At 40.2% G+C, this 23,839-nt stretch overlaps 2 protein-coding genes across 5 annotated transcripts in view; one reads left to right on the forward strand and one right to left on the reverse strand.

The window, feature by feature from the left end:
• Positions 1-5,889: 5,889 nt before the first annotated feature.
• TDRD9 (tudor domain containing 9) overlaps positions 5,890-23,839 on the forward strand; it is a 59,392-nt gene continuing 41,442 nt past the window's right edge. The window contains exons 1-2 of one of the 3 annotated variants that reach the window (XM_052693831.1): positions 5,890-6,251; positions 22,161-22,267. In XM_052693831.1, coding sequence (XP_052549791.1) covers positions 5,983-6,251; positions 22,161-22,267 — 376 coding nt within the window. In that variant the 5' untranslated portion in view covers positions 5,890-5,982. Of the gene's footprint in view, positions 6,252-21,825; positions 22,043-22,160; positions 22,268-23,839 lie in introns of those variants that run through there. The other 2 variants (XM_052693830.1, XM_052693832.1) reach the window with 2 other exon arrangements.
• On the reverse strand, positions 8,762-11,561 carry RD3L (RD3 like). Of its 2 annotated transcripts, none has more exons than XM_052693861.1 (3): positions 11,507-11,561; positions 10,647-11,077; positions 8,762-9,785 (listed from the first exon to the last, which is right to left on the reverse strand). In XM_052693861.1, the coding sequence occupies exons 2-3, from the start codon at positions 10,943-10,945 to the stop codon at positions 9,488-9,490; spliced, it is 597 nt and encodes a 198-aa protein (XP_052549821.1). In that variant the 5' UTR covers positions 10,946-11,077; positions 11,507-11,561; the 3' UTR covers positions 8,762-9,487. The 2 variants fall into 2 exon arrangements, with proteins under 2 accessions (XP_052549821.1, XP_052549822.1); XM_052693862.1 differs by having other exon boundaries at positions 10,647-10,952; positions 11,507-11,554.

Genomic DNA, 23,839 nt, shown 5'->3' on the forward strand with positions numbered 1-23,839 from the left:
GCTATACCTGCTTTAAAACAAACAAAACCAAACAGGCCCAACATAGCCCATGTCAGTATTAGTACTGAATGGAGCTTTCAGAGGAATACAATACACCAAACTAAAGCACAAATATGAATTCTGAAGGAATTAAAAGGAACACAGTATTTGGAAAGTTTACCATGTCATCATCAGTAAGGTTATCGTGATCATCCAAATGCAAAGTATTTAAGCTACTGTCAGGTATTACTATCAGTGAAATTGAAGCACACAACCTTAAGCTGAAAGATTTAAGATGTTTTGGTGATGTAGTTAAAAGATGTACGTAAGCATTTACTCATTAAAATGACCTAAGCCTCTTAATCTTCTCAAAAGCAGATTAACCAAAACATGACATACAGCAAAATTTTGGTTTTATGCACTACGTGTCCTTGCTGTGGACATTCACTGTGCACAGTTTGAAAAGCGATTTTCACGTGGTTTTTAGAGTCCCCAAAATACTGCACTGAGAGCTGACAAAAAGCTGGCAGTAACGTCCTCACTTGTGATGTAGCCTTAAATGATGTTTCTAAAGGAAATGGGGTACTTAAAGGTTAGTTGAAAAGGATGCTCTTAAAAATGGCATGATGCTTTTGTCAGAAATATCAGCTAATTCTAATAAAATGATTAATCACAGAGATGTGGTTATTTTCAAAGTACTACTGAAAAAGCTTTTACATAGAAGAACTGTAGGAAACAAGACGGTGTTATTCCAGAAATTACATTTACAACAGACTCCAGCACACTTTATCCAACATGTTTAATTCCTTCTTGCTCAACATATTTATACGTACAGCAGAGGCATCAGCTACAGTTTTAGAATTAACTTCTCTATGGTTGTAACTTGCTTCATTTACAGCAAAGATGAGCAAACCCCCAAATTCATTCTCCAAGAGATCTTTAATGATGGCCAGAAGACTCTGAAACAAAGACATGATTTAGACTGTTCAAACTGTATAGCAAATCAATTCAAGAACACAGGTCAGAACCTAAAATACACAAGTCTGTCTAGATCTGAGTCTAAGAATTGGCAAGTTCAGCTGCTCTAGCAAATGTAACAACCTCCCCAAATTAAACATATAAACTATGCTAAGAATAAGAATCTTCTTCACATATTTTGAAGTGCTGTTACAGCAAACATCCACTCTTCCTCCGATTTGGATGATTGCTGCTATTGGCTATTTCTAAATTCAAGTTCACTTATGTTATTATCCTGAAGTCTACTGGACTGGAATTATCGTCACTAATTATACATGTAAAAATGTGACAAATGGTTGCATACATCCAACTGGGAGCAAACAAACAGCCACAGAACAGAAAATCACAGCAGCTCATGAAAAATTAAATTGTCAAATCAGAAGAAACTGACCTTAAAAATTTAAATGCTATTTTGTAGAAGGTATAAAAACCACCAGTTGAAAATACAAGTTCAAAACTGCAGTTCTTATGGCAGTTAAAATTTTTAATAGGAAAATTATTCAGGAAATTCAGACCACTTAAAATTCCTATGAAATGGCCATCATTATCACAATTTAAAATAATATTCCTTACTCTTACCTCCCTATCGAGACGTACAACTCCCACTTTGCTCCTAAAAGCTATGCAAAGTAAAACTGAAAATAGAGGCAGCATCTGGGCAGATTCACAAATGCTTTTAGGTTACAAAGCCATCAAAACAACTACAAGTACATGTTTTGAGGCAGTCCTTAAACACCCACTAAATTGACTGAAAACAGAAACAAAAACCAAACTTATGTAAAATTTTATGCATTACTGCATTAATTTAAAATAACACAAGAATTTGTTAATACTTACTATCCGCCACTGCTTTTTTGCCTAGAGAAAAAGAAAAACAAGCTGAACAATGAGTTGTTTTTTTTTAAATTTCTTGTTTCTATTTTGCAGATAATCTGCAATCAGGTTATACCACTCACTATTTGCTGACTGAGCTTGAACAAAATTTAACAAATGTACATCATGCACTTTTCATGGTACATTTCTATAAACATTATATTGATTTTTAACTGTTTCCATCAACCAAGACTCCATGCATTTAGAATTTGTAGCATTCAAGATTCCTACTATAGGTCAAGAGAAACGTACAGAAATGTAGCTTTACATACGTGGACACTGTGTAAGTAGTACTACAAAATGAAGATATGAATTGACTAATTTGTCTTAAAATCTTTTATAATTCAAGTAGCTTATTTTGTGTTCCAATTTTAATTTTCTCCAGTAAGAGTGACTTACAGTGGACAAAAATACATGGAGAAAAATAATACTGATTTGAATTCTGAATAAGGCTATGACCAACCTGATCTACTGACCCTCAGTGATATATGACAATTATATAAACAAATGTATTAAATACAAAACTGTACCCCAAATTACAAGAAGGTATACAGGTATTAAAAGCTGCTTTCACTTGAAAATAATGCTTGTGCACAGTTCTGCTATATGAAGGTTTTGGCCCTCATACCCTACACCACTACATCTCTAAAGCAGAATGACCTGAACATGACCTGAGAAGAAGAGGCTCAAGGGGGACCTTACTGCTCTCTATAACTACCTGAAGGGAGGCTGTAGTGAGCTAGGGGTCAGCCTCTTCTCCTGTGTAACTGGTGATAGAAACTAGAGGGAATGGCTTCAAGCTGCGACAGGGGAGATTTAGACTGGACGTTAGGAAATACTAGTTTTCTGAAAGAGCGGTCAGGCACTGGAGCCTGCTGCCCACGGATGGAGTGGAGGTGTTCAAGGAACGTTTGGATTTGTGCTGAGGAACATGGTTTAGTGAGTGCTACTGGTGACAGGTGGATGGTTGGACTGGATGATGTTGAAGGTCCTTTCCAACCTTGGTGATCCTGTCATTCTGCGAACCCAAACTAGAAACAGTTTTGCTTTAACTTCTTTCATTTCAAGCAGAATTCAAAAATTAAATTATTGCTTTCTCTCCAGCTGTTCAGCTTCTTCCATTTACTTATGCTTTTAAGTTTAGTGTTACAGGTTTGGACATGCCACAAGTTTTTTGGACAGAGAAATATTAAAGTAAGGTCACTCAGCCGTTCCAACAACGAAGGACTCCTTATCCCTATCAAGTTTGTCTACATTTTATAACATGAAATTCTTTAAGACAGCTAGTAGAGAGTTGGACTTGGCAATTTTTTGGTATAACCCGAGTTGAATAATAGGACCTTTAAGATACCATAATCTGTTGCCAACCTGCCCGACTCAAATTCACTAGCTTTACATTAGATGTTTTTTTCCTCTCAGAAAGTGATCCAGTATCATCAAATAAAATACAACTCAATGTTCAGAGACACGCCTCACATTTTGAGGCACATCAGCCCCAACTTACATTACTTTAATATAGTTCATACAGAAACAGCTACTCAAAATTGTAATTTTTGCAGATATTAAGCAAAAACTCCATGAAAACAAAAGAACGAAAAAAAGATTCTCAAAGAAAACTTAATCAGAGAATCATAGAATGGCCTGGGTTGAAAAGGACCACAATGATCATCTAGTTTCAACCCCCTGCTATGTGCAGAGTCGCCAACCACCAGACCAGGCTGCTCAGAGCCACATCCAGCCTGGCCTTGAGCACCTCCAGGGATCTAGTTTAAAATAGCCTTGCATTCATTCAGAAAAAAGCTGAAGGAGAAACCTCTGGCTACACATTGCAAGTTAGATGTGTTTTTAAAATGAGTATGAACATTATTTAATCTTCATAAAGCACATACACCAGTGCATGGGTGATTTTGTTAGTGCAGCCTTCTACATTGAAGATGCCAAACTTTTACATTTTTATAGTGAAAAATTGGCTTTGAGGAGAAGCATTAATTTCTTATTTGCTAGACATTTTTCAGGGGGCAGTTTGAACTGTGAAAGACATTCTTATCTATATACCAGGGTTTTAACAGCTAACAGAGATTATAATGTTTAACTTACCACCGTATGAAATTCTGTAATAGGCATAAGCTGTTAATGCTAGACCAACCCATATTTCTTGGTAAACAGTAGTGAAGTAGAACTTCATGGCTCTCCATGACTTTGGAATCATATTTTGCATCATCTGAAAGTTACAAGAGGTACTCCAATGGTGAGTTGTGCAATTACATATTTACTTACATATGCATATATGCACTGCATGCTGTATACGTAACTTTTATATGCATGTTAAACACACACACTGTCAAATACACACATAGAGACGCATGTATATATACACACACCCATACCTCAGCAGCAGCACTCTGAGTTCCATTTAAAAAAAAAAAAAAAAAAAAAAAAAAAGCAAATGTGAAAAAGTATTTATTCCAAAGCAGAGCACTACAAATTCAGAATTCAGGTTATACCTTATGGACTAACACACAGATACATGCCTGCTGATAAAAGGATTCAAAGATGAATTAACAGGATTTGCAGTGTAGCAATAGCTGGGCTCCTCTCTACCAGTGATTTGTTTCTGAGTCTCTCAGGAGTAAAATCTTGTTCCAGGCAAACTAGAGAGGCTCCTATTTTGCACCATACCAAATTAGTTTCTCTCCCTCACATAACTTATACTTCTCAACATCATAATTTCTACTCAAAATAGCAGAACATGTGATAAGCTACTCAATTCATGATTTATTATGAAAATGTTACTTTTTAAATGTGCTCCAGCAGCAGGAAGCCTATTGATGTGTTTTCCTCCTCTGTACCCAGCTTTGTTCATAAAACCATAGAATGGCCTGGGTTGAAAAGGGCCTCAAAGATCACTTAGATTTAACCCCCCCTGCCACATGAGGTTATCCAAACAATGGTTGTTATTCAAACCAGACCAGAAAAGTATGTAAGATGTACGTTAAAATAAAACTTACTGCCATTCAACATCTTAGCACACATTTGCACCACACTACATAGCAATACTGCACATTCTATTGTTTTCTACCTTAAACACTTTGAGCACATCACCCAAATAATACAACCCATCAAACTCACCTGTACATTGACACGGACATTATATATTAACTCAGAGCCCCAGAATAGAAATCTTGGTACTTCTCCAAGGATAAAAGCATCTCTATGGAATTTAATGTCTTACTACAAATCTGTATTTCTCTTCACCAGTATACCAGTTTACAGCAGCAATTACGGAGGTATTTCCTGAAAGGCTGTGCTTTCACCGGTGCTGCTGAGTACACCGAGACCCCCCCTGCTTCCCAGTGAGTTAATCCATGCTGAACGTGCCTTCTAATCCACGTTCCTCGCCCTCCTCCCAGCACCGCGGCCCGCTCACCCCTCGCAGCGGGTACCTGCCGACCTCCCGCGGTCCCTTCTACACAGGGAACAACGGCCACCAACACACAAGGGTTGCTCCCCAGCCTCCTCCCCGAGCGACGGCACTACCGGCCCAGGCCTGATCCGCAACCCACCGTTAGGCCGGGAGAGCGCGGCTGCCACCGAAGGTCACGGAACGGGGACGGCCTCCGCTACCGCCACGGGGGATGCCGGGAAGGCACGCACCAACGAGGGAAGATCGCGAGCCAGAGAGGCGGCGGCGGCGCACAGCGCCCCCTGCAGTTGTGGAAGACCAGAGCACCAGCGCGGCCCGCTCTCGGTCAGCCTCAGCCGTTCGAGGGCCGTTCTGCAACGTTCAAAGAACTGATTGCACTGAAAAAAATCCATGCTTAGGCCTGTTCGCACTCTGTACTGCCTAGGCATGGAGCGAGCACCAAGACAATACTGGGAAGGGCCGTCAAAGCTCCTGACGCCCGGGGGCAGCCTGTCGCCAGGAGGCAGCCGCCAGGGTGGGTGGCTTCTCATGGTGGGCTGAGGCTATACGCCTGCGGGCAGTTTTCTTAGCTAAGAGGAACGACAGATTGATCGCGATCCCAGAACGCCTTTCGCCCATTGTTCTAGGGCTGTAGCACACAAGCTGACCGCGCTTCACTACGCCACAAACATGGCGCCGCCCTCCCTTCAATGGGTCACGTGCTATGGGCGGGGCTTTCCCTAGCGCGGGAAGAGAGCGCAGTGAGGGGACGCGGGCGCACGCGCGTGCTGTGCGGTGCGAGGCGCTGGCCTGTTGTCGCTATCATGCTGCGGAATCTCACTATCGAGCAGGTGAACGAGTGGTTCACCATTGGCAAAGATGTGACCGCCGTTGAGTTCTTAGGTGATCGTGCGCAGGCTACAGCCTCGCGTGATTCATCCTGTCTCCCCAGTCCGTTTGCTGTGCAGGAGTCATTGAGGTGAGTGTGGTTGCTGCCCCTCAGCCTGATAGCGGGGTGTGGGGCTGTGTGTGGAGTGCCTCTCCTCTGTTTGTACGTTTTTATATGTGTTTAGTGATGTATGCGTGCTGCTACAGAACAAACAGGGCCTCTGTAGGAAGGCCTCTTTTGGTAGGTGGGTTTTGTTTCCACGTGCGTTTCTATTTTACACTTCTGGGATTGTACTTAGGGAGCTTGGGCATCGTTTGAGAAATTCTGATGAGTTGTATGTTCAAGTGGAAGCACTTGGATTTGTGTTTGTTGGCTTCTTGAAGGTTTTGGAGGGCTGAAAGCAAAAAAATTTCTCTTACCTTGCTGAGGTTGCTTGTACTGTAATTATTTCAATATTTTCTTCAAGGCATGTTAAAATTAAAGGCAAAATGATTGACGTTAAAGATGCTTGTTATATATGAATAGTTTTAAGCCTCTTATATAACTTATGGTTGTTAAAATTATTTCTAACTTCTTATCTAAATTGACGTGCAAGAGCACGTAGGATTTATACCCAATCAATCATGGAAATAAGAAGTGTGTCATAATAATTACAGTGCTCTGTAATAAGAAATAATACTTAACAAAAGCTTTATGAAATACTTTTGCTAATTGAATGTAAAGGCTTTGTGCCTTAAGAAGATATGTAAGATGTTCTTTTTGGTTACCAATGATGCTTCACCTTCTGAGGCTAAGTCTGGACTGCCTCTAGAGTAACAATATTAGCAGTTGAGCTTAAGAAGAAGTAATATTTCTCTGAGGTTATGGTTAGGGTTTTTATCCTTAAATGGCTTGTTAATTTACTTCTTAATTTCTCTGATTGCATTTAACTGAATGAAATGAAATGACCCTTAAATCTTTCATCTTACCAAAACAATTGTGGTCCAGATTAAAACACTTAAAAAGTGCAAGCATGGAAAAAGATCATTATTCTCTCTTTGATTTCTTGCATGTTGTAGGTGTAGCATTTGCTGAGTTAGTTTTTTTTTTTTTAAATAGCTACTTCATTTGGCTAAAAACATAGCAAGCTGTTCTGCCTGACACCTGTGCAGGTGGGAGGCTTGCTGCCCTTTGAAGTTGCTGTCACTCACCTTTCTGCCAGTGGAATGATGTGTGCCAGCTGCATGTGGTACCAAAATTACCAGTTCTTACCCTGTCTTTACTCTTTCTATGCTTTTCTTTTTTTCTAAGTAAAGAATACACTGCACTTTGAAAATATTCTGTAAGGTTACCTCCCGTGTTGGTGTTTGAAGGAAACAGAAATGAAGCAAGGTCTCAGAGGATGGCATTTTCTCAGCCTTTGTATAATATGTTTTTCTACCTGTGCCCTCTCTACTTCCCAGTTTAGTTTTTTCCTTCTAGTTTCCACTCCGTTAATGTTAGAACTGATTACATAGCCTAGTTTCAGTAAAGTGCAAGAAGTATGTAAGCCTTTTTGTGCTTTTCCTATTCATTGTACATGGAATTACTGAATTAATAGTGATGCCTACATATTTTAATTATTGGTTACAGACTGCCTTTTAGCATATGTTTCAATTGATGGTCCTTATTTTTGAAATGGAAAGACTTCATCTGAATTACGGAATCATTCAGATGATTCCGTAATCCAACTCAAAAGGCCATCCAGTCCATTCCCCTGCAGTGGACAGGGATGCCCAAAGCTCCATCAGGTGCTCAGAGCCCAGTCCAGCCTGACTTTGGCTGTCTCCAGGGATATCCCCCACCTCTCTGAGCAGTCTGTGCCAGTGCCTCACCGCACTTATTGGGAAAAAACTTCTTCCTTATCTGCCCCCATTTAGTTTGAAACCTTTTCCTCTTATCCTATCACAACAGAGCCTGCTAAAGAGGCTTCTTTAGCTGAAGCTTCTTTAAAAAATATTGGTTTATAACCTCTTGTAGTTTTATACCTTTTATAAAAAAAATACATGCAATCTGTTTTACCCAACTGACATTACATTATAAGTAAATTCTGTGTTGGGTGAAAGATTCAAGTGGGAAAGAAGGGAAATACCTTTGAGTTGCATGTTACCAGATTGAGGAGTTCTGAATGAATGTAGTCTTCAGTATGCTTGAAAAGAATATCATATGTGACATTTTTTCTCTGAAATTGCAAAATAGTTCTTTTTGTGAATTGAGAAATAGGAGACTTGCCTGTTTCTATGATGTGACAGACTGATGGAGAGGAAATCTGGAGATGGAGAGTTTAAATAAAAGGTGTGTAAAAGTTTGTTTCCAATGGTGATGGGAGCCCGATGGGAAATGCAGCACATGGCTACGGTGTATGTTTTCTCTAATTTTTTTGCTTTAATTGTCTGCTCTGACCATAACTGCTGTGTGTCCAATCAGTGCTTTAAAACTTTGTTATGAACTCAGTCACAGATAATAGCAACTGAGAAATGGCAAGTTTCTGAAAATTTGAAATGCTCACTTGTTTTTGAAGTGATTTGCTACTCCAGAAAGTACTGTGACTTACCAAAATGCTGAAGTTTAGCATCTGGCTTTCAGGGTAGCTTCAAACAACAGAAGAAGCGCAACCTTTTGAAATGAAATTATGTGAGAATTTCTTAGGGGATAGAGAGCTAATTGTTGAAAGTACTTAAATATCCAAAGGTTACATTTAGTTGTCAGATTTCACAGTATTTCCTCATGTGCAGTGCAGAGTTCAGACAAATGAAGAAACTGTTCATGCAGTGAAATGTTATTTTACGTTGCTTTTGCTTTAGGACTTACTCTTGAAATTGAGAAATAAATATTCAGCTCCAAAAGGTACTTATCCATTTAATATAACATCAAATATACTTAAGAAATCTTACATTGTATAAATTCCCTATAAAGCTTAGAAGCTATGTAATAAATACATCAGTTGTTGTCTAACAGTTTGTGGACTGGTGCTACTCCAAAATACAGAAAGCAGTCTTTTCTTGTTTATGATTCTATACCTACAGATATGCCAAAGATAAAATGCTTGTTTTATTAGCAGCATCTACGTTTTTGGTTAAAAGGTTCCTTCAAACACAGTAGCTTCAAGGAATGTGGAAGGTAAGAAAAGAGAGTTCATGCTACAAGTTCATATAATGCGTACTAGCTGTAATCAAGGATTTTAGTTTCTGAGCTCTTAAGGTGAAAAAGGGAACATGTCACATTTCTTATTGCTATGTTTCTGGATGGCAATCACAGTGAAGGAAGGCAGACAGCTACAGAGCTTTTTGAAAGCAGCACAAAGCAACTTAACTCGATGGGTAGTAGTATGGTAGATTCCAGATCCTATCAGAGAAAGTGGGAAACATGCTTTGTGTGTTTTTGTCGACATAACTTGAGACTGTAGGGATTTCCTCTTTCTCCGATCTGTTAGAACTGTCTCCACGCAGGTTGAAATGTTCAGAGCAATTTGTATTCCACACATTTACCAGTTGCTCTTGTTGGTTTTCTCTCTCCATGGTAGTAAGAAAATCTTTTAAAACTTGCTTGAATATGTAGACTATTTCCCAAGGCAAAACATCATTTTCTGCCAAAACTTCACGAAATCTAGAAACAAACAAGCATTGAAATCTAATCACTGATGCTGACAATGCTCCTGTTTCCTTGCTAATCTGATGAGGAGAGGGAAAGGGGGAGGAAATGACTGCGCTCTTATGTCAGTTATTCCTTGCTGCCACATTTCCCCACACACCTCCCCCAGAAGATTGTAGAGGAAAAGAGCTCTAACAATACATTGGAGGCAATCCAGCTATTTTGAGGATTGTTGTTATTCAGTATTCTTTTGTTTTCCTTTGCCATCTGGGTAACTTGATTTAAACTGACTTTGCCCTTAGGTGTATTCTGGGCTTTAAAAGGCACATAGGATTCTTCTGTCATTTGTGTGCCCCTAGAAAGTGTATTTAAATAGCATAGGAGAATTTTTGATGGTAATCCATTTTTTTTCCCCCTTTTGCCCCAGAATGGAATTCTGTTTAACACTGTTGTTTTTTTTCTAGGGTTACAGGCTTCAAATATTTTGTACAGTGAGGCTTAACGGTACACTGCATTAATTTGAGTTTTTGATTCTTGGATGCAATTTAATAAATACTGGGGATGAATAGTGGAGAATTTAAACTATTGAGAAGTCATATTATAAGCGTGCAAAATTTCCTTTAAGATCAGGCTGGGAGAATCCTGATGTTTAAAAAAAAAAAAATAATAATAACGAACAAAACCAACCTTCATGTACAATATAATAAAGCACAGATGTAATCTCTAACACACATATAAAGATACACTCAGATTGCTGCTCATTCCTAAATTGGAAAGAAGATCACAGCCATATATAAGCTTGGAATAGGCAAAAGAAGTAACTTAAAACTTACTGAAAATCAGCTACTCCAAGTAAGAGGAATAGGAAACGGTTACCTGCTGAGAACAGTTCCAGTCTGGCAGGGTTGGATTTGGGAGCACAGAACTTCGAGCTGCCGCTGCTCAGTAGCTGGAATTGTGGCTTGAGGATTTTGGTAGTTCTTCAACCAGTTGTAATCCATGCCGGTTTTCTGGACTTTTTGCTCGTTTTCAATCTCTTGCACTAACCTTTCACGCTCCTTCAGGTGCCATTTCAATTCCCTTAGCAAGGTTTTTGTAACTAGTTCTGATCCAGGATACCTTGAGGGTTTGTAGGAATCATTTTTTGGCCATTTCATCCAGCCAAAAAGCGGCATCTTTAAGCTTGTGAGGGGGAAAGAAAAAGAAACTTCGCTTATTTCTGTTAGGCAGGCAGCATTGATGCCAGGGACTTCTTTTTAAGCAGGAAACTTTAAAGGAAACTTTGTTCCTCGTACTAAAATACTTTGCTGCAGCATAGGAAAAAAAGCCATAATCACCAAACCGGTATCAAATGTGACAAGGCTCACATTTTACAGCATTTCTCATGTTTTCTGGATTAACACTTACGAATCTAAAGCTCATTTGAAACTGCATATTTATCATCTTGAAATCACTTAACTTTCTTTTTATGGATAATGTAGGTGATGTTTATTAAAAAAAAAATTAAAAATTTGAGGTAATGCTTACATGTTAAGTGAAATAAAATAAATAGTTCAGTGCTGTAACTCGGCGCCTATCCTGTTCTTTAAAACTTCTGCATCACTTTTTATTTTAAGCAAATTCTTGTTTATATAACTTCTGGAAGCAGATCTAGTGGAATAGATTTATAAACTGCAGCTTGTTACAAACCATGCGGACAGAAGAACACAAATTTGAATAAAAATAGAATGAATTACCTTTGCAGTTGTCTGAACAGTGTTGTTTCAGGTGAGTTTGCTCGAAGGTCTCCTACTGTAGCATTTCCTGTTCCCGGGCTGTTACTACTGGTGGAAGAAAACAAGGTTTTTTCTTTTTTTATTCACTCAGACTGTGCTTAAAACGTCTTTCTGCAGTGCATATGAAAGCTTAAGTTTTTTTGCTTTTAAGGTTCTTTTTCATCCTCTGTACCCAAGAGCAGCAGTAATCCATTTAACCTAACGTGGTCTTCCTAATACTTCTACAAAGTCCATTAAGGTTTCCTACCTTTGATTTGTGTTCTGCCGATGGCAGCAATTCAAAGAAAGATGGTCGCAACTTCAGATGCTTGTTGCTAAAGCCATCCAAAGGTATTGTTGGCAGGGAGATGAATAATGATTGTCTGAAGCAACCGCAGACGTGCTTCTAGCTAAAGTTAAGGCTGTCGTATGATGTGATGCTTGGCTGTGCATAGCTGTAGGTCACAGTTTAGAGCTGTATTTCTATGCCTGTAGAGTGCTAAAAATAACTATGTTGCTTTTATCATCAAGCTAAACTTCCAGGCCCTTGAGATGCTGGAAGACTTTTCTCCCATTGGGGAGGGGGGTCAGACTGTTCTACTGTCACTTTTAAACAGCTAAGAATAGTCTTTCTCTGGTAGAGATCATCTAAAGCCTTTGCTAACAGTGTTGATGAAAGAGAGCTATTTGACAGTTGCTCGGGATTTTGTTGCTACATTAAATACTTTCTCCAGCTGAATTTCATCCATCTCATGCTACTACACTTCTTATTACTGTGCATAGCATAGCTGTTAGCATTTTTAATTAACATCTCAAATGTGTTCGAAGAAGCCAGTCTGTAACACCTACGGTGTGCCACGAAAGACGCATTAATCTAATTAAAGGAATAAAATGATAAAGAAATGCAAATTGAAGTCAAACTGCTGTAAAAAGCCCAGAATTTTGAGTCTTACCATAGACTTTGCTTCAGTCTCAACTGGCTGTCAGTTGCCTTTTCTCTCTTTCCTTGATGAGTTTTTTGAGCATATCCATTTCTAAGGTTCATTTTCAGGGATGGCATCGCGCACGCTAAAGGTCGCTGAAGCAGCCATTTTCCGTTCCAGTTATCTGGTCTCTTCCTATTAATTTTAAAAGGTGGACACACTAAGTGCCTTCTCTTCTGCTCTTTCTCGTTACAGTGACTGTCTTTGCTCCTGTGAGTATTTTTTTGTTCCTACTTTTTTGCCTTCACTGGTGTGTTGAGCTGTTGAAGGAACAAGGCTTCTGTAAATTTGTTCTAGAGGTCATGCAACATAAAAGATGACGTGTAGGGCTGTTATTAAAACTGATACCACTTCTACATTGAAAAAATTCAAATGTCAGTATTAATCCTCTTCAACTGGAAGGTTTTCACATTGCATTGTATGTGGTACTATGAAGAAGGAAGGAAGCTAGGTTTATGATGACAGAACTGTCCTGACAGATTTTCAGACGAAATAAAAATGTTCTTTGCCACCTCCTTTACAGCACAGTTGCCGTGTCACTGCTTACTTTCCAATTGGATACAGTGGGGCAGGGGGAAGGGAACTGCTGCATGGCATAAAACCTCTAAAAATTAAGGACACGTACTGAAAGGTGTGGAAGTGAATTAAATGAGAAAACTACAACAGTGGCTCTTTTGGGTTTTGGTTGTGTCATAAAGCATTGAGTGCCAGGATACTGACGATGATGCTTTCCTTTCCACTGGAAGGGGAGCAGTTAATTGTATTGCTTCTAGTTCTGTGCATGTTTGAGGTCTGCCTTCAGGAAGAGATGACTGCTTGTGTGAGTTTGACATTGGGAACTGGGAGGTGAAGGAGAGCAATAGATTCACAGTGCTGTATTGGGATGGGAGTTTTGACTTTCACAGATAGCAGGGCTTTGATGAGGACCATGGTTAGTACTTGCAGTTGTTATGATGTAGCCTGGGGGAAGAAGCCTCTATTTTGATTCCTCTCAGTAATTGCTTGGCAGTTTTATAATAAAATTACAAATGGTATGAAGTTGTTACTGCATACTTGTGGCAGTCTTGAGTAAACTCAGGGATGCTGTGTTTTTTGAAAGCAGTTTAGGAATGTAAGGTTCTGAATCTCTTCTCTTTGTTTTCATTTCCCTTTTCTGAATCTTCCTCTACTGGTGTTAGTGTCTAAAACCAAATACAGTACTAATATACCAATATAGTACTTGAATGAGACCGTAATGTTATTTATACAATGATGAGTAAGTTTTCATCTTTAAAGAACCTTAAGTTACTCTGCCACTGTAGCAGAACAGTTCTTTATAAAAGTATCAATTAGTAAATTAATCCTAATGACTTGTGTGTATAATATAAAATGTCAATTAAAGAGTATTTTCTGTTTTATTTTCATTTAACATCCTGAGTATACTGTGTTTTCTGAACTTTCTAGGCAAGGGATGTAACGAATTTTGAAAGCGTGTTTCTGCTTTTTATCCTATGGGCTTCCTGGTATCAAATAAATTTGTTCCAAAACCTTAATACATCTCTTTCCTGCTGTACTTATTCTACCCTCAACCTCAGTTAATTAAGAGGTATGCAAAGAGTTGATACTTCTTGAACCACCTGGGCAATCCACCAGTTTACAGAAATGTTTTTATATAGGCAGTGGATGAGGAGTTTGTGTAACCTGGTTTGGGGAGAAAAGAGGGACATCTGATTTTCCTCTTTCTTGAGAGAGCAAAATACTTCTTTCCTGCGTTCCACAAGCAATATCTGTGTATGCAGCTTCCAGAGCAGATTACTCTGGCTGTGTATGTTAAGTACTTGCATGCTTCCCGAAGCCCTTCTCAGACTTAGTTAGAAATGGAGGCTTGGAATAAAGCTCTGATTGCATGGCCTTGTGGCTGGGTTCACTTTTCTCCCTTGCATTCGGACCGTATGAAGAAAAAATGCTTCATCTGAGACTGGCTGAACATGGCTAGGAAGTCTAGAACAGAAGTTTCTATGGAAGAGCCTTTCCTGTGTAAGGAGTCTAAGCTTCAGCACCCAGCAGAACAGCTGAAACCCGTCTCTGCAGTACTGGCTTCTGTGCAGAGGTGGATTTGTTCCTCAGGGGTGTGGTGGGTGCCTTTGATTTACTCATGGCTTTTAGCTGTGCTAGTTTCATAACCTTTGGGTTACAGATACAGAAGGAAGGAATCATTGAGGCAGCTTAACTTGTGGTTCCATACTTCTGTACACAAAATCAGCTTGCATGAAAATTCTCTAGAAAATATTCTTTTTTTTTTTTTTCCTTCAGCAGACAGATGCAGCCTCTATTTAGAGGGTGGTATTTGTAATAAGGTAATTTGTGGATCACCAGTCAGAGAAATGCGTGTGCCTTCATGCATAACCGGGGCCTTTTTTCAATGTATTCTAGTATTTTATTTACCCTTTTAGAATGAAATATGATGCATTCTAATCAATCTGATTAGGAGGAGGCTTACTTAGGGGTTGTGCTACTAGTTCTTACTTGATTGAGAGGGAGAAAGGAGGGTCATTCTAGTGCAGTATCAGCATAGGGCATCTTTAAAGAATTCCTGCAAAGACAGCACCACACCTACGATGATGGTTACGTTCTCTGGGTATTGTTTGCAATGAAGAGGTGCAGCTGAACCCAGTGCTTGCTGTCAGAAGTCTCACAGTTGCTAAGCGGCTTTGTTCTGCTACATGTGGCTTCATGGATGTCTAGTTCATTGGTCTCATTTGCAGCCTGAAAACATCCAGTACTCAGCATGTTGTCTACTCTGGGAATTCTTCTGTCTCTTTCTGCTTGCCCCCAGGCTGTGAGGGGAGCCTTGACAGTGAAATAACAGGTGTGTGACTGTGAAGACTTGGCGCCTGGGTAGAAGCGTTGTTTGCTTTTAAAGGTCTACAGGTTGGAGACCTGGATCTCCTTGCCGATACTCTTTCAGCTTATGTTATCAACGAGGAGCCCTCTGCCCCGTGTTAAAGGCACAGCACAGCTGCAGAGGAAGGGTAGTTCCATACACTTCTGGTGTGAGTGCAATAGCAGCACATGGAATTTAGATAATTGATATTTATTGCAGGCAAGCAGCATGAATCAGTGAGATGTGTGTTCTGAGGGTGTGGAGTATACTTGGTTTTCAGCTTTGTTGGTGCAACAGCAAAACAATTCTGAAGAAGTACTTGTAGGGTAGTAGTAAAGTGCTTTCATGGAAGTTTACAGCAATTTCCTCCGAGGGTAGGTAGTGGAGTAAGGGAAATGAGGTGGATTCCTACTTGAGAAGAGTGGAATACGGCACCATGGGTTAATCATAACTTACTTAGATGTCATCTACTGCAGGAGATGAAATAGTTTGTGGCAAGATAATATTTCGTAGCTAAGAAGTGACTGCAGATGTTCTTTTTATTCTATCCAGTGCTTTCCAGAATCTTCAGAATCTAAATAAATTCACCTCTTTAGCATGGCAGACTTGGATATTTACATGGTGTGTGGCTAATTAAGTTCTAAGTTCTTATTATGAGCTTTCATTGCTCCTGCAGTGAGTGATTTGCTCTAATGCAGAAGACGTAGTCTTGCTGCAAACTAACACTCTGCCCAAGGCTCCATCCAGCCTGCCCTTGAGCACCTCAGGGATGGGGCACCCGCAGCTCTGGGGCAGCCTGTTGCATTCTGTGACAGGTTGGAGTTTCATATTATATAGGAAGGTCACCAATGCTAACGGTCACCTGAGGAAAGTGATCTATAGTCAGCAGATAGGATGGCGTGCTTCCATTTGTAAGCACTGTCCCACTACTTGGACTTCATAATAAACTTTGCAGTTTGTTTTTCTTTTGATATAACGGAACAACTCATTGGAGCCATTTCAGGCTGCAGACCAGCAGTGTGTCTGCCTCCTCAGGTGGCACTGGAATGCTTACACTTATCAACAGCTGTGAACAAAACTTGCCACAAGCCTACATAAGAGGCCTATTGATAATGTTCCTCGTTTGGTCCTTTGCTGTGACAGCTAACAACAGTAATAACTGACTTTTTAGAATGTTAGCTAAGTTGTTTGCCATTGCTGCATTCCCATTCATGTGATGAATAAGACCAGGATGTGCTTAAAGCTGCTGTCTTCCAATTATACTTTGTGTAACAGTGGTAACTCAGTGCTGCTGTTGCATCACCAATAGGCAGGGGAGTTACAGGTGTCGTTTGGTAATTGAGGCGAGCCTGCATTTGATGCTAATCTTAGTGGGGCAGTGAAGATGGTGAGCATCCAGAGGCAAAGGGCATGAGAAGCAGGGGAGGCCACTGAGTTGCTCAGAGCAGAGGAGCTGAGGGGAGGCCTTATGGCTGCAGCTCCTCGCAGGGAGCAGAGGGGCAGTGCTGAGCTCTGCTCTCTGTGACAGGGCCCGAGGGAATGGTGTGGAGCTGTGTGAGGGGAGGAGCAGCTGGGGGTTAGGGAAAGGCCCCAGGAGATGGAGGGCATGAACAGCCTGCCCAGGGCACTGGGTACAGCTCTGAGCTGCTGGATTTTAGAGTGTCTGGACAGTGCTCTCAGACATAGGGTTTGGATTTCAGGTAGTACAGTGTTTTAGATTAGATGATCCTTGTGGCTCATGTTAACTTGTAATCCATAGCAATGACAACATTAATTTACAAAACTATCACACCCTGAGCAGTCAGGGCAGTATTGCTGTGTAGCTTGTCACCATGTGCTCTGGGTACAAGTTGGCCCCTTCTGAAGAGCCCTACTTGAGCTTTCTGTGTGGAGAGGAGCTTGTAAAACTCATCTATGGGAGAGTCCAACTCTCTGAAGCCTGACAGTTTGTCCCCATCTTCTGACTGGCAGAAGATCTTAGTCCCATACTGACAATAAATTTCAGAACTGGGGTGTTTTTTTCCTGTAATTTGTGGTTGTTACTCTTCTTGGATTCTGACTGTGTATGAAGTGGGAGACAGAAGTTCTCACCAAGCTTATGGCTTAATACAGTGCAAATATTTCTTGAAATATGAAGGTCACAGTCAATACAAATCTGCATGGTTGTTTTTTTTTTGCAATTTTTTGGATTTGCTGAGCAGTTCAAGTGTACTTCCTCTCTCTTTAGTTCAAATTTTAACACAGGTGTCTGCTGTGATGAAGAGCTGTTGTGTTTGAGATACCTTTGTATGAAGACTTGATCACTGAGTAGCTAACCAGGTATTTAGAACAGACCTCTTCAGTGGGCAAAAAAGCAAGTATTGCATCGATTCTTAACAGGTCAGTGTTTTTAAATATGTATTTGAGTATTCTGTGGTTAAGCTTCACTTTGAATTCAGGTAATCTTTTGAGTGACTGTACATTTTCATTTTAAGTCAGTGTATTTCTGCAGGTAAGGCCAGGCTTCTGAAAGTCTGAAAATCTGGAATGCCCACTGTCAGTTAAAAGGAGTCATTTTTAGGATGTCCTTCAGTAAAAGCAGAGGAAGGTTATTTACTGTCATGGCAAATGTTCAGTTATGTAAAGTGTCACATTATTTTAGTTTCAGAGGAGAGACTTTGAAATGATCTACAGTATATATTGTACTAAAATAGTACAGCAAAATATTGCTCTGTGTGCTCAGTGTTCTTTAAGTGATCTTTCCCCCCATGTTCTCTCAGTAGGTGGTCAGCTCATGTGGTAGGAGCCCTGACTTAGGGCACTCCTCTCATCAGCTGTGAAATGAGTGACACAAGTTTTACATTCAGCTCCACTCTTGTGTGAAGAGAGATTTTCATGGCAAATGAGGTGGAATATAAATGAGCAGAAGTGCATATGTAAGAATCTTTAAAAACTTCCGTCTTAGAACATTCTTTTACCTTCCCTTTTATTTGTCTTCCTGATAGGAGCTTCTACCCTGAAATTAAACAGCCAATAGAAGTACCTGATTTTTTTTTTTCGTATTTGATAAGCATCCATTTGAATCTTTCAAGCATCATTTACGTATTTGAGTATTTTCTTCATGCTGCCCAGTTGGCATCCAGTGGTGTCCTCTTTTACAGAGAGCAACACTAGATGTTTCTCCTCGTTTTTTTCCTTTCCAGTCATCACTTGTAGAGATGTTAGTTGTTCAATGCATACATTGGTTGGGTGGGTTGTTTGTTTTTTAGTACGTGTTGCTGGGAAGAGCCAAGTACATCAGCTGTCACCTGTGACTGAGATTGGGCAGCTGTCTCTGGTTTTGAGAAATAAGTGAATGCAAGAGTGCTGTTTAATATTCCAAATTATGTTCAGATAGAAAACTTACTGAGTGTTATTCAGTTATGATAGCCTTGTTGACTTATTAGAGGTCATTCTGTAGCTTGGAGAAAAGGAAGACCTTTCTCTATCTGAAATTACTTAAAGAAAAGCACCCTTAGTATATTTGAGAGCCCTTAAAATTGGGTATGCCAACAATTTCTGGCGTTGAACTGTTTCCCTTCTATTAATTCTGCCTGAAGTGGCAGCCACATTTAATGTTACGTTCATTACACTGATTTAACCTTTTGAAGTATTTTCATTATTGGCTTTAAATATTTTCTCACAATCAAATCCTGTAAGCAGTCAGATGTGCAAAGATCAGTCACGCGTCAGAAAAAGGTTATAGTGGTTAAACTGTGTGGGAAGCAGTATAGAAAGTATCCCATCCTCTTGTAACAAACAATACCAATTGTCTTTCATAAAGAGGCTTGGTAAGCACTGCCTCTTTACTGTGTTGGAAGGCCTTTTACTGGCCACTGCTGCTCAGGCTCCGTGTTCCTGCATCTGCTACTTCTGGGTATGTGTAGGAAAAGCGAGATGTCTTGAGTTGGGTACAGCTTTAGAGGTAGCTGATGTGTTGCACAGCTGTTAGAACGTCTCAACAGCAAGTAACTCTTGATAGTGACATTACTGGTTGATTATGTTCTCAGTGGTTCGTAATCTTGCCAGCTTTCATCCATTCAGGATGATAATTTTTCATGTCATCTGTTTGCTGCAGATTCTGTTGTAGAAATCTGTTCACATCTGAGGGTGAAGTGGGCAGATGTGGTCTGAATTTGAATAAGGTCAAGCTCACTTTTGTGAGGGGAAAGGAAGGAAAAAACAGAGCATCTCAAGTCTTCTGATTTTTCTTTAAATCGAAATAATGATTTGATTTTTTTGTCTATAATTGTGTTACAATGAAGAGAGTCTGGAAGGCCTGAGGAATATATGCTGTTTTAGGGCAGGTATCCTGAAAGGCAGGCATTCACTGCATCAGGGGGAATAGAAGTGGGGACAAGAGAGCTGATGCAGTGGACAGGCACGTGCTTCATAAGGAGTATCTGGCAAAGCTCCTTCGTTAGTGGTGTCCTCTCTTACCATAGAATGGATTTGAATTGTCTGCATCTCGACTTTCTTCTGCTGCCAGCAAATGCTTGTAGAAACTCCTCAGAAAAATACTCCATTCCTTTCTGTCTGTGTAACAGATGATGGCTTACAAATGATTTTGTGAGTGACGTTGTTCTGATGACTTAGAAGGCTGCCAGAGGGCTCTGGAAGGATTTTTTCTCAATTTACTTAAACCGCATATGTGTATGTGCTGTAAGCTTTTTGCTTTATTAAAGTTGCAAAGTTCAACATTAAGATACTGTGAAATGATGTAATTAAGGTTGTTTGTTCATTTCATATGCCCAGATGCAATTTCCCAATTACATATGATTTTCTCCAAGACTGTAGCCTGAATCAGTGCATAGACTGAGCAATGTTCATTACTAATGAGTGGCTATTAAGCATTTTCTTTATTCATTGCATAGCCTGAGGTTTATTTACTGCATGCTGCTTTCTGAAGACAAAAGCCTTAACGTCTGAAAGAAAATAGCCAGTTACCCAAATAAAATCTCATGTAACCTCACCGAGGTCACACTGTCCTCGTTTTCCTGGAGTTACACAGGCAGTGATCAGGAGCTTGTTCTCTGAGCTCAGAATCTGAGTATATGCACTATTATTTAAAACAGGGTTTATTGAGTCATTTCAGCTGCAGTTTAAGTACCCACACTCAATTTTAATCGCTTTATCATATTTTTGGTTTTATTTGTGTTTAATAGTTATTCAGTAGAAGAACCTAACAGGTGGGCTGACTGTATTCTATGAACTCTTCCAAATAGTGCCTGAGGGGCTGTAGCAGAGTATTCCCTCTTCCAGGTATTTGAAAAGTTGGTGTGGTCAGCCTGCTGCAGCCTGCTTTCTGTAAGCTGGCAGCTGCTCCTCACGTGGCAATTGTGTGAATGTGTGCAATCCTGGTGAGCTCTGTGCTAAGAGAAATTCAAGAGCTAGAGAAGCACTGCCTTAGCTCTATCAACAAAATATCATTAGGACAGGATATGAAGTCATTGTGTAGGCTTTTGTGTCCTTCCTCTCATGTTTTGTTGACAGCAGTATGGTGATAAATGCTTGTTGTTTCCTGTGGGAGGAATAGTGGCTGATTTCAGTGAATCTAAATGTCTGTAGCACAACCAGGCTAGCAGAGTTTATCTTTCTAGAGAAGATGGGCACTTGTGGCATCAAGACAGGGAGCTGTTGGAGAGGGTCCAGAGGAGAGCCACAAAGATGATCAGGGGACTGGAGCACCTCCCCTATGAGGACAGGCTGAGGGAGCTGGGCTTGTTCAGCCTGGAGAAAAGAAGGCTGCAGGGTGACCTCATTGCAGCCTTTCAGTACCTAAAGGGAGCCTACAGAGGGGAGGGGAATCAACTCTTTGAAAGGGTTGATAACTGCAGGATGAGGGGAAATGGTTTTAAGTTGAGGGAGGGCAGATTTAGGTTGGATGTCAGGGGGAAATTCTTTACAGAGAGAGTGGTGAGGTGCTGGAACAGCTGCCCAGAGAGGTTGTGGATGCCCTGTCCATTCTTGGAGGTGTTCAGAGCCAGATTGGATGGGGCCCTGGGCAGCCTGGTCTGGTGTTAAATGGGGAGGTTGGTGGCCCTGCCTGTGGCAGAGGGGTTGGAGATTCATGATCCTTGAGGTCCTTTCCAACCCTGGCCATTCTGTGATTTTGTGTGACTTAGGTTCATTTATGATTTGTTATTAAATACAATTCTTGTATGTCTACTTCTTTATGTGTATTTCTTCATGCTATGCATGTAGAACAGGACTTTTTTTTACCCCCTATTATTCTATTATGTTATGTGTAGACTTTGTCTTATGTGTCATGGCATAACTCTGAATTTACATAATGTTTTCTTTTTTGGTATCTCATTCCTGCCCAACCATCATCTCTTGGCTCAAAGACAAAAGTTCTTTCCTTAAAGCAGTCAGGAGATTGTATTTATTCCTTTCCACCTCTGCTGTCTAGGGAATCATGCCAGAATTGTGTGTATTCTCTGACAAGGACTTGTGAAACTGAACAAGTTAGTATTTGTTCAAAAGTAATCTTAGGCTTTCATCAGGAGAGAAATTCCTGGGTATTTAAGAACTTACAGGAGGATGCTTTGGGAACTTAGTTTTTTAAATCCAGACAAGATTTAATGTGGCACTTTCCTCAGGCTGGTATCTTAATGCAAGGACAAAATGAATCTCTGAAACTCGTTCATTAAGGTAGGTACTACTTGACGTAGTGTGTCCGAATGTGCTGTGTATTGCTGTTATTTCTAGAGAGATCTGCGACTACGGAGTTAGGAATTACACATTAAATTGGCATTTCTTTTCTGCTTAGGCTGCCTGTCCCTGAGAGAAGTGAAACTAAATGTGCTGAAAAATACAGACAAGTGGGGGCCCAAAAGCGAGATGCGCCTGGAAATGATCTGTTTGTCTGTGAACAAGGTAAAAGCAAAGCAGGGAAAATAAACTGCTTCCTACTATGATTTCAGTTGCACCTGTCCTTCCATCTTCTTCTGTCTTTCCTCAAACAAAACTGAACCTCATATACTTATTTCCTGCTTATCTGATGCTTTGTTTGTACATTTGTGCAAGAAGTGGTTAAAAAGAAAATAGCCACCTTATCAGGCACTGCTGTTCTCAGAAAATGTTATTGCATAAATCTGTGTGTGTAAATGTGCTTTATTGCACTGATAAATGCAGCTGTGTTAGATAAATATCTGCAAGAAAAACAACTCTGCATTCAGTGTGCCTTTTTCTTCTCCCATTTTTCTCTTTCTGTTATTTCTGTGTGTACTTAATGGTTGTTTTGTTTGTCTTTAGAGAGAAATTTGATTGCACCTCTTTCCTAGGAGCTTCGGTAAAAGCAGAATGAGGCTGGCTCAGTTGTCAGGGCAGCTTAGCTTCAAACTCTTAACTGTGCTTCTTAATTTCCAAATTTGTTAATGTAGTTGATTTCCCAAGGAAAGGACATCTTTGTGGTTGGTTTGTTCTGTGTGCCTTTGTCTGATTATTTGCCTTTTTTTTTTTTTTTTTAAATCCCTTTGCTGATTTCCCAGAATTTGGAACATGGAGAATTTTATTTTTTTTTATAAAAGTGTCCTCTCATGCCTTTGCAAATTGCATGACCTCTGGAATCCTGGTAGATCCCGGAGCTAGCTGACTAATTACCAGCTGATAGGAAGCAGGTGTGGCTGGCCTGTCCAGCATGTGCAGTGCCCCTGTCCGAAGCACAAAATATTGCCTCTTGTTCACTTGATGTATCATAAAATTTGTAGGAGCAATGAAAACATTGAGTAATGGGATTGAAAAAAGCCTAGGGTGTTGTGGTTCAGAAATGTGTTAATCTGTTTTCTTTTGTGTACTTTGCTAGTGAAGCAACGAATTCCATGCGTTCCCTTATTGTTTAATTTCTGAAAGTACTTTGGTTTTGATTAATTTAGGGAAATGCCATAAATCTGGCTACTAAATGAGACTTATAGGATAGGAGCTTAATTTTGCAGTACTGGTGGCCTGCTTAATTATGAATGGAATTGATATTTGCAGTGTTTCTGTAAAAGAAAAGGAGTTATTGTTAGGAAATACTGCTTGAATAGGAAGTTGATGTGGCTTTAAAGTAATTAAATAAACAGCAAAACCAGAAGAAAAAGTTTTATATTTATTAGCTCAAGAAGAGAACATCCAACAGTAATTCTTCCTTGGCCCATTATTTGGTGCAGGCCATCTGAGTCCAAGAACTGTTAGTGCACCTTTGATGTAACGAGGTCCCAGAGTGCTGTATGCTATAAATACCGTATGGGCCTATGAATTGGTTTTCAATGCATGGAATCACAGAATGGTGTGGGTTGGAAGGGGCCTTCAAGATCATCTGGTCCCAACCCTCTGCTATAGGCAGGGACACCTCCCTCTAGACCAGGTTGCTCACAGCCCCATCCAGCCTGGCCTTGAATGCTTCCATAGAGGGGGCATCCACAACATCACTGGGCAACCTGTTCCAGTGTCTCACCATCCTCACAC

Source organism: Tympanuchus pallidicinctus, unplaced genomic scaffold, assembly GCF_026119805.1.
Source record: "Tympanuchus pallidicinctus isolate F22 unplaced genomic scaffold, pur_lepc_1.0 scaffold3, whole genome shotgun sequence".
Taxonomy (NCBI): Eukaryota; Metazoa; Chordata; class Aves; order Galliformes; family Phasianidae; genus Tympanuchus; species Tympanuchus pallidicinctus.

What these genes read in the sequence shown, in the direction of transcription:
- RD3L (XM_052693861.1), bottom strand. Translation starts at nt 10,945, where the DNA reads ATGCCGCTTTTTGGCTGGATGAAATGGCCAAAAAATGATTCCTACAAA. An exon ending in ACTGGAACTGTTCTCAGCAG is followed by an intron (nt 9,786 to 10,646) that starts GTAACCGTTTCC and finishes GTTTGTTTCTAG; the next exon opens with ATTTCGTGAAGTTTTGGCAG.